The sequence below is a fragment of the Cryptomeria japonica genome, chromosome 4 (genome assembly GCF_030272615.1).
Source record: "Cryptomeria japonica chromosome 4, Sugi_1.0, whole genome shotgun sequence".
NCBI classification, from domain to species: Eukaryota; Viridiplantae; Streptophyta; class Pinopsida; order Cupressales; family Cupressaceae; genus Cryptomeria; species Cryptomeria japonica.
Genome location: NC_081408.1, coordinates 719238190 through 719253350, shown reverse-complemented (window position 1 = coordinate 719253350; position 15161 = coordinate 719238190). Strand labels below are relative to the sequence as shown.

Here is a 15161-nt window from a genome sequence, read left to right as displayed (position 1 = left end):
AACAATTCCAGGAGATCCTAATCCATTTCAGTTCTGTGCTACCTTAAAGGATACTCCTCAGCAGCAAGTCCCAGTCAATAGAGAAGCCAAATCAGATGGTTATGTGGATCCCAATGCATTGTTAGATGCTGTCAAAGGAAAACTGAAGATACAGGACCAAGGGTGTGGAGAATATTCAATGGACCAAACATTCCTCATTGGGAATTTGCCGATGTCTCCAAAATCATATGGAAAACCGCATTTATTGCAAAAGGAACCCAAGGTCATTATTCAATATCAGCCTCCCACTACATTTGCAAGATGGGGAGAACTTGACAAAGAAACTGTAGATGATGGTGTCATAGATTGGCTCTATAAAGATCCAACTGAAACCCCACCTGTCAAGTTGCCAGTGGAATTATATGGCAAAGGATTTACTATGCTGCAGAAGAAAGGATATGATGGCTGCAGTGGCTTAGGCTTGAACAACAATGGAAGGCTAGAACCTGTCATACCCACGAGGCGACCCCCAACTTTAGGGTTAGGTTTTATACCATTACGAATTGGATCCACATCTACCAAAAGGTCCACGTGTCGAAAAGGGCGTGATTCTGACGATGAAATAACACCTGAGGATACCCAACCCGAGACTGATTCTAATGAATGGGAGTGGAATTCCTTTTCTTCTAGCTCCTATGCCCTTGATAATATCTTCATTGAACCTGATAATTTGCCCATGGAAGACAAACATGAAATAACTCCTCTTCCTAAAACATGTCCTCATGCTTGGATAGAGTCATTTTGGGATCCAAGCTCCGAATCCGATACAAGCAGTTCGGATAGTGACACCACAGATGTTCACATTTTTACCATATCAACCCTCTCTATCCTTACAATCGATGATGACATGCCCCTTATTTATCCCTAGCTTATCCGATATGACCAACAAGAACCGCTCACATTGGACTATTTTCAAAATGACGAAGCAATTGCAGAATTCCTGGGACTACGGGAAGGCATACCACAAGGCGATCATAAGGCAGGATTTGCTATTGACCTAGATTCAACAACATATTTTGGGGAGTCAACTCCCTCTTCCAGTCATGAAAAAGAAAAAGAAAAAGAAAAAAATCAAAAGAATAGATCTTTGGGTGAAAATCGTAAGGCACTCTCTGATCATACAAAAGTAAAAATAAAAGACGTACCTGCGGGTGAAAACCTTTTTGAGGCGCCCAAAGGTGGAAGAGTGGACGTACCCCTATCAATTCAGGATAAGTCAACACTGCTTGTGGAGATGACTGAGGAAATCAATCTGGGAACACCTGACAACCCTAAGGTCATTCATTTTGCTGCCTCTCTGTCAAAACAAGAGAAGATAGATTTTATCAATTTCTTTCTGGAGAAGAAGATCAACTTTGCGTGGTCCTATGCAGATATGCCTGGCCTCGATCCAGAGTTAGTCCTTCATCATTTGCCATTGAAAGCAGATGCCAAGCCCGTTAAACAAAAACTTAGAAAGATGCATCCTCAGGTGGCTCTTTTGGTCAAAGTGGAATTAAAAAAATTGCTAGATGTGGGCTTCATCAGACCCATTGATTATGCAGACTGGATTTCAAATTTAGTACCAGTTAGCAAAGTAACTGGGGGCATCAGAATCTGCATAGATTTTAGGGATCTCAATAAAGCATGCCCTAAAGATGATTTTCCATTGCCAAACATAGACATCATAGTGGACATGACGGCTGGATATGAGATGCTTTCATTGATGGATGGTTTCTCCGGCTATAACCAAATTCGCATTGCTCCCGAAGATCAGCATAAGACAACATTCACCTGCGCTTGGGGTACCTATTGCTGGAATGTGATGCCCTTTGGTCTCAAAAATGCCGGTGCAACATATCAAAGAGCAATGACGACAATCTTTCATGATTTCATGCACACTCTGATGGAGGATTATGTTGATGACTTGTTATGCAAATCTATTACCAGAGATAGTCATCTAGCCATCTTGGGCCCAATCTTTGACAGAATGGAGACCTACAAACTCAGGCTCAATCCAAAAAAGTGTGTCTTTGGTGTTACAGCTGGCAAATTACTCGGATACATTGTTTCTCACCGAGGCATTGAGGTCGACCCCGCCAAGGTCAAAGCAATAATGGATATGCCTCCACCTTCAAACCTCCGACAATTAAGAAGTCTGCAAGGAAAGCTCCAGTCAATTCGTCGCTTCATAGCTCAGTTGGTCGACAAATGTCATCCATTCCAACATCTATTGCACAAAGGTGTCGCTTTTAAATGGACTGAGCAATGTCAATCAGCCTTTCAAGCTCTCAAAGACTATTTGCTGTCACTGCCTATTCTAATGCCTCCTATAGAAGGAAAGCCCTTTTTATTGTATATCTCTGCAACTGAAAAAGCATTAGGAGTTCTCTTGGCTCAACAAGATGGGAATGGCAAAGAAAGAGCTATTTATTATATCAGTCGGACACTGGTAGGCTATGAGCTAAATTACTCAACTATTGAAAGGGCATGCTTAGCAGTGGTATTTGCAACACAAAAGCTCCGACATTATATGCTGAGCCACCAAACATTGTTGGTTGCAAAAATTGATCCCTTAAAATATTTGCTTAGCCGAGCAGCTTTGACAGGTCACTTAGCAAAATGGGTCATGATTCTCAGTGAATTTGACATTGAGTATATGGAGCGAAAGGCGATAAAAGGACAAATCATAGCAGATCAACTTGCAGACACTCCTATTTCTGACAATCATCCCATGTTGACCGATTTCCCAGATGAATCAGTCTTTGCTTTCACATCCTCTAATGAATGGAAGTTATACTTTGATGGGTCCCATACTAAGTTCGGGTCCGGAGCAGGCATTTTGTTTGTCACTCCTCAAGGTGACGCTATTCCCAAGTCCTACAGAATAACTTTCCAGTGTACCAATAACATTGCAGAGTATGAAGCACTCGTCATAGGACTCCGAGTAGCCGTCCATTGGAACATCACGCATTTGCAAGTCTATGGAGATTCTCAATTAGTCATCCGACAAGTGAATGATGACTATGAAACAAAAGATGAGAAACTTATTCCTTATAACCACATGGTAGATTTCTTCAAGACAAAATTCACAGCTATCCATTTCAATCAAGTGCCAAGAATGCAAAATAAGTCGGCAGATGCGATGGCTACAATCGCTTCCATGTTGAATATGCCTCATAATACGGACAAGTGTGAATTCTTGGTCGAACAATTGCTGGTCCCCTCTTTTGACATTCCGATAGCTGATGTGATGTGCATTCTTGTTGGTCCCAATTCCCCCTAGTACAATGACGTATATCAATATTTGAAATCCCAAACCTTACCACCTAACCTTTCCGCTAACCAACGCCGAGCCTTTATCCAACAGACAGCCAAGTATGTCATCATCGCCAACACCCTTTACCATCGTTCCTTTGACCATACCCTCCTCAGGTGTTTGGATTCTGACAAAGCACAAATGGCTTTACACGAGGTTCACGATGGTATATGTGGGGGCCATTTCAATGGTCTTAGCTTAGCCAAAAAGTTGATTCGTGCTGGGTATTATTGGCCCACTCTGGAAAAAGATGTTCATGATTTTGTTAAAAAGTGCTACAAATGCCAGATCCATGGAAATTATATTCATGCACCAGCCCAAGAGCTTCATTCTGTTATATCTCCATGGCCCTTTTCTCAGTGGGGATTGGATCTTATCGGCAAGATTCACCCAACATCTGCAAATGGACACAAGTTCATTATTACAGCTACAGAATATTTTACCAAATAGATCGAGGCTATCCCCATGACTTATATCATTGGTGTCCAAATTTCAAAATTCTTGTTGAACTATATCATATGCAGATATGGGGTACCCCTTGCCATAGTCACAGATAATGGTCGACCTTTTAAGAATAAAGATGTTAAAGAACTCTGTGACAAGTTTCATATTCAACACCGTTTCTCCAGTCCATACTATCCATAGGGGAATGGTCAAGCTGAAGCATCAAATAAGACCATTATCAAGATCCTGAAGAAGGTTGTCAATGATGCTGGTCGAGATTGGCATGTACAGTTAAATCCAGCACTATGGGCCTATCGTACTTCTATCCGCACCCCTACTGGCACAACACCTTATTCCTTGGTGTATGGTGCGGAAGCCATTTTACCTTTGGAAGTCGAGATTCCTTCCTTGAGGGTTTCCTTGCAACACCTGATTGATGATGAAACACATAGAGTCTCTCGGCTGCATCAGCTTGAGATGTTAGATGAGAAACGTCAGACAGCTCTGACACATTTGCAAGCATATCAAAACCGTCTCCGTCGCTCTTATAATAAGAAAGTCAAAGGGCGACACTTCGAAGTGGGAGACCTAGTTTTAAAGGCAAATCCCAAGAATGCACAGTCTACTGACATCATCAAGGGCAAGTTTGAACCTAATTGGGTTGGGCCTTTCATAGTAATTGCAGCCTATGGCTCGGGGGCATATCAGCTTGCGACTCCAGAAGGTGAACCTCTGTCTGATCCTATCAATAGCATGCATCTTCGCAAATACTGGGCATAGTTTTTTGTCAGATATTTCTTCAAATATGATCCTGAAAAAAATACAAAAAAAATGAAAAAATAAAAAAAAGCAAAAAAAAAAAGAAAAAATCAAAAAAGCAAAAAAACTGAAAAAATCAAAAAAAGCAAAAAAAAGAGAAAAAAAAAGAGGAAAAAAGCAAAGAGTAAAAAATGATTCGCCCTCTAGTGAAAACCTGGCAAACAGGCGCTTTGGGCAAGTACCATGGTGAAAACCTGGCAATCAGGCGCCATGAGTAATGAGATTATTGCTCCGTCATCTATCATGACTTCTAGCTATGCTTTCCCTCGGCCGGTTTATCATGCCTATATTTGTCTTGACCCAATGTTCTGTTCCAGGCCTGTTATTGGTCAACATCACTGTCTTGCCTACCCCGGTTTCTTGTACATATGCTTTGGTCTCGGTCTATGTGTCTTTCAAGTGCGCATTAGGTGCCTTCCCCTTGTCATGATCAATCACTGGAGCTTAAAACTTGAAAAATGTCCTGAAAAAAGTCTAAAAAATCGAAAAATGTCCTGAAAAAAAAGTCTAAAAAATCGAAAAATGTCCTGAAAAAAGTCTAAAAATCGAATAATGTCCTGAAAAAAGTCTAAAAAATCGAAAAATGTCTTGAAAAAAGTCATAAAAATTGAAAAATGTCCTGAAATAAAACCAAAAAAATCAAATAAAGTCCTGAAAAAAAAAAACACAAAAAAATTGTAAAAACATTTCAAAAACATTAAAATACAAAAACAAACATTTTGCAATAAAAATAAATCCCCTTTGAGCATCGACAGATCACTGAGCATACATCCAACGACAATCAATTCAACACTAGGCTTTAATGAAATCACGCTTAAACAGATGAACTTTTTCAATCAAACCAAACATTCAAACTGATCACAATTGTCATATCAATCGAATATCAGTATCAAAATCATTTTCCTTGTTCCTATTATCATGGGTCTTATACAGGGTGTGGTATACTCGAAACCAGACTGTGTCTTGTCTTAGACGGGGTACCGCAACTGAAACCAGATAGCATGATTGTCCTATCAGCACTTTCAACTTTTGACAATGAAGATCAAGATGTTTGTCTGATTTGCTTGAATTTGTGTGTCTTATCTTTTTCTTGATTTATCTTTGGCTTCGATCATGTTCCTATGTTGCTCGATGATGTCACTGAGTGATTTAGAGTGACCGGGATGGCTCATGATCCCTTTCTTTTTTATTATGATTGTCATTTGTCTGTGATGTGTTTGTCTTTTGCACAAAGGGTTGCATTTCAGCTTTGGCCTTCAATGCCATGATGCTACGCATCCATTTTGCTACATAAAAATAAAGGTTCTCACCTACACAGTGCATTACTGAAAGCAAGTTTTTCTTCGTCTCTAACTTTCCCCTGTCTCATTTCTTCTTACTAACATTTCTTCCATCAGTCCGGATAGTCAGTTCAGTCTAGTGCTCCGATATCCAAACACATATGCTGTATCCTGCATTCATTGGTTAGTACATTTGCATTCCATCACATATCACATCAAGCATTTTATCCATTTCATTTCATAAATACATAAAAAATACATAAAAATACATCCATACATGTTCATAAACAAGTACATAAGTCATCCATACATGCAAAATAACATAAGTCATAACATATTGCATCCCATCATATCGATGCATATCATATCATATATCCACATAATATCGGAGTACAAAATTGGACTGTCTGTCCTAAGTATGGCCCGCAGGCTGACTACATAATGTCGAACTACATCATGTCCACTGTCTATCATAAGGAGCATGTGCCTCTATCACTAGGTGCTCCCTCTGTCCTCCTCATCCCTACCATGTCTCGCGGATGATGTCCCTCCTAGTCTTGGCTGTGGTGGTCTCATAGGTCCACTCACTCCTATGCTGCTCAATGACCTCCGAGAGCGTGACCTGCTCTCTGTCCTCGATCGTGCCCGGTATGAAGGTGCTCTCCGCTCTGGTGGAACTGCACTCTCATATAGTGTCCTCCAATACAGTCTCTCCTCTCCGGTCTCTACCAGCATCTGTGCCATCTCCCGTGCATTGGCATCCCTAATCGACCCAATGAACTCAGTGACTCTCTGTCCCTCTCGCTGTGCCTGGGCTATTGCTGTATCTCGAGCTACTGTGAGTCTGGCTATCTCCGCTCTGAACTGCTCATGCTCTCTCTCCAATGTCGCAATATAGTCCTGCTGACTCGCTATGGTAGCCCTCCACATATCCATCTCCTCTGTCCTAGCTATCTCCGGCTCTATGGGAATATCCTGCAATGTCTCCTGATCAGCTGAGTCTGGCTCATCATCATCCTCCCCACCATCATCTCCATCATCCCCACCATCACCATCATCATCATCCCCCTCATCCTCATCCTCATCCTCGTCCTCCTCCTCGTCCTCATCATCTCCCTCCTCTCCTGTGAGTGGGAAGTCCTCCTGTCTCCTCGGTACTGGAATATCAGGATCCGTCAAAGGCACTAGCCGTCGTCGTGCAAACCATGTCTCATACTCCTCTGTCGTCCCAGCATCTACCACATCTGACCACCAATCCCACTGTCTCTGCTGTAGCTGTGCAAAGTCGGCATATGCTATGTGTGGCTGAATCATACTCCCCCACTGACTCGTCTCTCTGTGAGATCGGGCAAAGCATGCAGTCCTCCTAGGTACATCCTGTGTCTCTCCAAACTGTCGTCTGACCCTCTCTGGCAGGTACATCTCAATCACTCTGTGGCGGTTCACTGGTCGCCCAATCAGGTACTTCTCCTGTCTGCAATATGGTAGCTCTTCCTAATCATCTGACCATCCGGGGCAATCTCGATATGGCCTCCATATGAACTCTCTCAGTCTGTCTAGCTCATGTCGCCAATATAGTATGTATCCAAAAGGACCCTATCTCAGTGCTCCACCATAGCAATACACATATGGTCGGTGTGGTACAATCTATCTCTCTGTAATCGGTCGACATATGGCTATGTGCTCAAATGCCCATACTTGAAGCAATGTAACTCCACAGCTCAGTGTCTGCACTCCCTGATACACTATCTGATGCAGCTGAAAATAGAGCATAGCCAGTACACATGGTCCCCATGCATACACTATCCCCTCTGTCGCCATTCGCTCTAGCACTCTTCCCCATCCAATAGGGAATCCATGTCCTCGTCTGTCACCTGCTAGTAGACATGCTATCACAACTGCTATCACCACATATCGTCGGTCATACTCGGAAGCCATGCTCTCCCAGCCGATCTCCCTCTCGACAATGTCCAGATCATCTGCGTCGCACTCAAATAGCCTGCATAATGCGTCTCTACCTGTCACTGGGTCATACTCTATCATCTCCCCATGTATCGGAATGTGGAGGATGCGCCATACGTCCTCTAGAGTCACTGTCGCCTCTCCAGTCGCCAAATGGAATGAGGAGGTCTCCGAATGCCATCGCTCTGCCAATGCGGTAAGCAATCCTGTGTTTGCCCTAATCTCGGGCATGTATGTGATGTAATATATCCCCAGTCCTGCTAATGTGTCTCTCTCTATGCTCCTGAGTCTATGTCGTAGCATGAAACAGTCTGGTCGATTCTCTCGCGTGATCAACGGATACTGTCGACTCTGCATCACAATCGGGGCATCTTTTTGTCAGTTTTAGGGTTTGCTCCTACGGGTTGCATTTCCTCATTTTCATGTCCAAATCAGGTTGTTTTTCATCTACATTGACCTATCCTACCCTTCTCCCCCCTTTTCAGGTCATTTGGATGCAGTTTTGAATCAAAAGTAAGTCATTTATGCACACTTGCGCCTGTGTTAGGTAACCTGCGCCTGTGTCAGGTAACCTGCGCTTGTGTCTTTCTACACAAGCGCATAATACATGACACAAGCATAGAATTAGACTACACAAGCGCATAAGTCCTCTTTTTGCATCCCCTGTGGGCCCCGCAATGTCCCGCAAGCAATCAAAATTCATGAAATTGAAAACATGGGTTTTTGAGATCCATACCGCTGCTCCTGCGTCGTCCGGTCATCTGAATGTGCGTACACATTTTCCAAGGTGATCCGCCATTGGAATGTTCGCCATCTATCTGCAAGTGTCCTTGTCCAGAGCAACAAATCCTCCTCTTTAGCTAGTGCAAATGAGCAATTTTCACCCTCTTGGTCTCATTTATAGCTCTTTGTCATTGCATAGATGGACGTGCATCCTCTCCATCTTATGTTGGTCGTGGTCTTGTGCACCTTACATTTCTTGTCCTTCATGCATCCGATCTCCGATTGTCAGTCCGTTCGATCCTATCATTTTTATCGATCAATTGGCCTCTTTTCTGCATGTTTCCGGCCAATTCCTCGAGGGGGCATGCATATGTCATTGTTATTGTCTGGGGCATTTTCATATGTCATTATTATTGTCTGGGGCATTTTCATTATTGTTCTTTGAAACAACGCTTACAATCGCATTGTCTCAAAGAGGGGCAAAATGTAGACACCTAAAAATGGTCAAACGCTTGCGAGGTCATACTTTAACATTTGCGCATTGCCTTATTTTAGGTTTTTGCGTCGCATTAAAATTTCTCCTATGATTCGCACTTGATCTTTATCATTTGCGAGCATCGAGTCATTCTTCTGCATTCTTCAATCATCTCGTCCTCAAATTTGGTCTTGTCGACAACACTATCCAGTCATGATTTGGATCGATCTTATCCTATTGCATCAATATGCGTGCTAATTTGTCATCATTTTGGACATCGTCAATCCTAGTTTAGGGTTTTGTCCTCCTGTCAATCTTGCGATCAATTTGTCATCGATCGTTGTCCTCTTATCAATCTTGTCGATTTATCATCAATCCTTCAATCTTGTCATTTTAACGATCGATTTGTCATCGATCGTTGTCATGTTCGATCTTGTCATTCTGCGATTGATTTGTCATCAGTCGTGGTCATTTTCAATCCTGTCGTTTTGCAATCTATTTTGTCATCAATCCTTGTCTTTTTTGTCAATCTTGTCATTTAACGATCAATTTGTCATCGATCGTCGTCCTTCTCAATTATGTCAATTTGGATCAATTTGTCATTGTTCCTCGTCAATTGGCGCATTTATCAGTCAAATCATTTATCACATTGGTCATTTATCAATCCAAAATCAAATCATGATCGAATCAATTATCTTCAATCAAGACCTAATTGTCATTCTCATTTCTAATTCATCTTCTAGGGTTTTGTGATTTAATCATTTAACCTTGTGTGTCATTTCTTTCTCTAGGATTAAATAATTTATTTATTTATCCTAAGTCTTCTTGTCACAATTAAATATTCATTTAATTGGCTAATTATTCCTCTTTGTAAATTAATTAATGAATGACAAATTATTAATTAATTTACCTAATTTCTAATTTTCATCAATTTCCTAATTTCTAATTTCCTATTTTCCTTATTTTCTAATTTTCTAAATTCTTAATTTCAATTTCCTCCTTTTTCTCTCCTAAATTCATGGGAATGACATAAAAATTTGTCATAATTTGTCATAATTGACAATCAATCAATTCTTGACATAGAAATTTGTCATAAATTGTCATAAATTCTTGACATAGAATTTGTCATAAATTGTCATAAATCCTTGCATAGCAATTTGTCATAGACATGTCATAATTTTGCTATTCTTGATTTGAATTTCCATTCGAATCACTATCATGCTAATTTGATCATCTCTCCAATTTGTCTATAAATTGGATGATTTTCTTCAACCTAATCCCTAATCCCTAATTATGCTATTGAATTTATGCTTCTAGTACTCTTGATCAATCATCAATATCCATCTTGCTTTCAATTGTGTGTGTGCACTTGTAGGTGAGATCCACAATCCAACCATTTGAAGAGGAAAGAAGAACAATGGAGCCGCATGAAGGAGCGTTCAAGTCATGTCTATGGTTTGCATAATCTTTCATTTTTTGAATGCTTTTTATCTCATGTCTCTATTGAATGTGTCTTAGGATAGATTCATTGCAATGAATGCATTTGTGATTGAGCTAATAATGATTAATGTTTTTACTTGCTTGTGATGATTTCCTATTTCCTATGCTACAGGTAATATTGCTTTAATTGTGTTATTATTTTTTGTTTATATTCCTTTATTGAGCTCTATTTGATGTTAAATGTTTGATTGTATAGGAACTTGCATTCTCGTTTGTTTTCATTCACATTTCAAATCATAGCACTGCAATAGACATCTAGAATAGTGGCACAAAGCTTGGAGACTATCATAGCCCAATCATGATTGTCCTATGATTTTTTAGGTTAAAGGGGATCTCTATTCTTGTAGATAGTATGAATCAAGTGAGAAGACCAAGATGGACGAATCCATGATTGTACCTTCACTAAGAAAATCAAGAATTGAAGAGCGCAAATGCATATATCGCTCTTTGATCTAAATAAATCTAGAAAAAAAATAAAAAAATCCCTTAGGATAGAAACTTGAAGGGGGTGTGAAAGTGGATGGGCTCACCAAAATTAAAAGAAAAATAATCAATCCTTTGGAAAATGAAAATGATAATAAAATCCATTTTACGTGTACTTATGGTAGATAAATAAACATCAATGTTTGGAACTTGTCCTAGATGTGATGGGAACTGGGAATGATAAATAAATGAATGGTTTGGAATTTGGATAAAACAAGGAACATACTTATCTAGAAAATTGTTATAAATGTTAGATGATGATTCAAAAATAGTACAAAAATATTTGTGATGCTCAAACAAATGCTTTGAAACTAGAGGATGGTCTATTTGTCACTCTATACACTTCTCATAGCAATGGATTTGATATGTGCCTTCAAATCTAATCTCTACTAATTTTCAAAATTACACTTTAGGCTTGACTTGATTTCTTCAATTTGTTCCTACATAAAACTAGTTATTGTGCTTTCTAGTTTACATGTGATAGAGATAATCACTCCCTTGTGTCAAATCATGAAGGAATATTGATTCGATGACTAGATAAATGAATAAGGACAACTTTCTCAAACATGCCAAATGCACTAGAAATATGTGTAATGCATATATTCTAATAAATAGAGTTTTGATAATGTGTGTTAGTAGTAAATGATAACTTTAGAATACCACTAGTAGATGATTGGATATCGTCTCATAGATAAAATGAACTAAGGTCAGTCCTTTAAATACAATATTAATGATTAAATTAAATTATTTCACATCTCAAGTTAACACATAAGAATCACAAGGACAGGTAAAGATAGCTCCAAATTAGAATTTGAATTTCAAAAGCAAAGAGATCCTTTCTACATGTATGAAAGTCATCAAGATCATTGCTTGACTATTGATTTGATCTAAGACCAATCTCTAAAAATGAGTAAAAATGAGTGTAGATAAAAATATAATTCAGATTGTGTGTTCACTTTCAACTGAAAAAACACCACTTTATACTTGATATTACATAAAAATACTCTAATTAAAATAAACCCAAAACATATGTAATCTTTAATCATAATAATGTTTGAATCGGCGTAATGTTCCACCAAGTACCTTTGTAATGTTAAGCTTTGCTACTTTCTATCATCCCAAAAAGATTTAACTGTCACATGACATATCCTGAATCTGCAAATTACTTGCATTTCTAGCCCTCTAAACCAAAATTCTTGCCAGTTTTGACATCACAAACTCCAATTCACCTGCATGTATTCATATTCACTGACAATAATCCACATCATTTAGGAATTAAAAACTCAAGTACTTTTGTCACCCAAAAATGTCCAACAGTTATTTTCCAGTTAAGGATCAAATTCACATTATATATTACACTTAGCCAATTACAATACAGTCTAGATATTTAAACCCTCTTACACAATAACAACTAATCTCAACTCTCAGCCCCCGAAAATCGATTTCAATCCCCCAAAACCTTAGGCAAGGCATGCCAGATGATATTCACTTACATCAATCGGCCATTATTTCTGCTCACACATTACATTACTCTTAAGTACATAATTCTGATTTAAGTTTGCAGGTCAGCTATTACAGACATCTTAGTGGGTTGCACAAGAACAGAATCTCTAAGGAAATTTAGGCTTAATAGGACCCCCATTATGGTGCAGAGGATCAGGACCAGTAGGAACCATCCTTGCAGACTCCCTTGACATGAGAGGTGGAGCATTTAACTTCTCTGGACGAACTTGCTGCTGGTAAAATTCCATACTCCCCTGCAGCTGCACATGAAAATATATCATAACCAGTCCTATGTTTGTTGACACCCATGTTTGAAAACAGATTCTTTGATTACTGAGAATACAAAAGCCTAATCCTTGTAATATTCATGAGAAAATATCCAGACTAATCCTACTCTTGACACAGTTCTTTTCAATAATGTTTAACCACCCCATAAACGTAATTTATAAAATGTAATCAAGATTAATCCCAATTATAAGGTACAGTTCTTCACAAATTTGCAACTGATACAGTCATCCTAAATCCTGATCCCATTGATTAAATTTTACCAAAACCAGTAATACAATAATCCTTATCCTAGCTTGCATTCATTGAAGTTTCTTTAAAACTAATCCCAATCACCATACAACTGTCTTTCACCAAATCACAATCATACAATGATCACAATACCCATTTATGTTTCATCTGAAAGTTGATTTTAAAAATATATCAATACAGTTTAATTAAAAAAAATGGTAACAACTACTGTGAAAACATCATATTTCTGGTTAAAATAATGAATTCCTTATACCTTCCTCTCTGAATGCAGTTGCTCCGAAGGTTGTGCCTCGGCATTTTTTATTATATTCTGCTGCATCTCTACACAGTCCATTAAAAGAAGTAAAGTTCCAACTTCAAGCAAAATAATCCTCAACAATGTAAAATGCAGTTACATGGTAAAAATAAATTTATCTCTGCAGAATCCCATGGTAAAACTTCAAGCATAAAAACCTCCAACAATGTAAAATACTTGGCATGGTACAAATCAATCTAACTCTACAAAATTCCTAGCAAAACAAAACTTGAAGCATTGTAAACACCCAACGCTGTGGAATATTTTTCATGCTAGAAATGAGTTAAACTCTGCACAATCCACAGTAGAACTCCAGCTTCCTGGATGATGAGCATTGAGCTCCAACAATATAAAGCACATTGCACGCAATAGAAACTAGAGCAACTCTGAAGAGTCAGTGATAAAAAAACCCAACTTCAAACACAATAGAACTCCACCAATATAAATCAAAATATACACACGTTTTTCAATTCCAGAAGCTCTTAGCAGCCTATTGGACTGTGAAAACTTTATGTACATTAGTATAGAACAGTTTGACAGTACACAATCCGTAATAAGAGACCCCAAGCTTCAAACAGAAATTCAACTCTGAACAGCCTGTTCAGTACAAGGAATACAAAAAAGAAATACGGAACATGGCAGAAATATACCTGCTGCCATGAAGGCTGGCCTCAACCCATTCGCCAATGAGGGCAGAAACAGAACAACAGCCACCAAAAAGCACTTCACATTCAATCCTTCCGCCATTGTCAATCTCGGTATTCTACTGTATATATCCCAGAACACTGTATATATCACGGTCGGCGGCTGTGTATATACCACCCCACACCAGAGATTTCGATCTTGGCAATGCAGTGGGGTGAGGGCGATCCGGATTATATACAGAAAAAAACCCAGAAGGCAATGATAGCATGAAAAAGAGACAAAATAGAATGGTCGTCATTGTAAATATTGGAAATGAAGTGGAAGATTGCGCTTCTCTCACAATAAAAAGTTAATTATTGCTGTGAATGCAGGCGACGGCGGAGGATTGAGAGAAAAGAATGAAAGAGGGAGGGTTGTGAGAGGGTTTACACGCGCATGGAGCGCTAGTCATCTGGTCACATGATGGCGCCACACAGGACCTGCCGCCTGGGCTGCAAGCCTGCAAGCGAAATCGATTCACCTGTAGATTGAGGGTTGTAATGTACTGTTTGGAGTGAGGTCAAGTGTGTGAAAGATTCCGCCATCTTGTGTGAGCTTAACATCTACTCATGAGTTCAATGATTGTGGCATAGAAATCAGTGAGAAAGCTCGCATTTCAACCTTAAACCAGGCGGTGAAACGCATAAAAATGTACGGGAGAAGAGGGATCAGAGGGAATAATAGGGCGAATTGTAGGGGCAAGGCGCCATCCTCAAGACCAACGTGCCGCCGTCCTTTTGCAAACATTATAATCTCTCAGACGTCATGCATTGAGCATTGCGTCCTCCTTGCTATCTTCCAAATTAAGCTTCCTTGTCACTTCACTTACAGCTCATTGTTCTCCACAAATCCTTGTTAATGTAAGTAACAGTACTCTTAAGTGATTGATTAACTTATTGTCACTTCACTTACCCCATACTTACAGCTCATTGTTTTCCTCAAATCCTTGTTACGGTAAGAGAGTAGTACTCTTATTAGTCCTCCATTTTGACATCATTTTTGGGAGAACTGTGTATATAAATGTCAATTTGTATTTAGAGGAGACGGATCAATAGGTGAGAGGGGTTCAATACATGTTACGGTAGTTGAAAAAAATGGGACCAATAGTGGCATCCTAAA

At 39.4% G+C, this 15161-nt stretch overlaps 1 protein-coding gene across 1 annotated transcript; it reads right to left on the bottom strand.

Moving 5' to 3' along the window:
- Nucleotides 1-12337: 12337 nt before the first annotated feature.
- On the bottom strand, nt 12338-14583 carry LOC131032122 (uncharacterized). Its single transcript, XM_057963051.2, has 3 exons — nt 14009-14583; nt 13317-13384; nt 12338-12786 (listed from the first exon to the last, which is right to left on the bottom strand). The coding sequence occupies exons 1-3, from the start codon at nt 14103-14105 to the stop codon at nt 12634-12636; spliced, it is 318 nt and encodes a 105-aa protein (XP_057819034.1). The 5' UTR covers nt 14106-14583; the 3' UTR covers nt 12338-12633.
- Nucleotides 14584-15161: the final 578 nt, after the last annotated feature.

What these genes read in the sequence shown, in the direction of transcription:
- LOC131032122 (XM_057963051.2), bottom strand. Translation starts at nt 14,105, where the DNA reads ATGGCGGAAGGATTGAATGTGAAGTGCTTTTTGGTGGCTGTTGTTCTG. An exon ending in GCCAGCCTTCATGGCAGCAG is followed by an intron (nt 13,385 to 14,008) that starts GTATATTTCTGC and finishes TGGACTGTGTAG; the next exon opens with AGATGCAGCAGAATATAATA. An exon ending in AACTGCATTCAGAGAGGAAG is followed by an intron (nt 12,787 to 13,316) that starts GTATAAGGAATT and finishes TTTCATGTGCAG; the next exon opens with CTGCAGGGGAGTATGGAATT.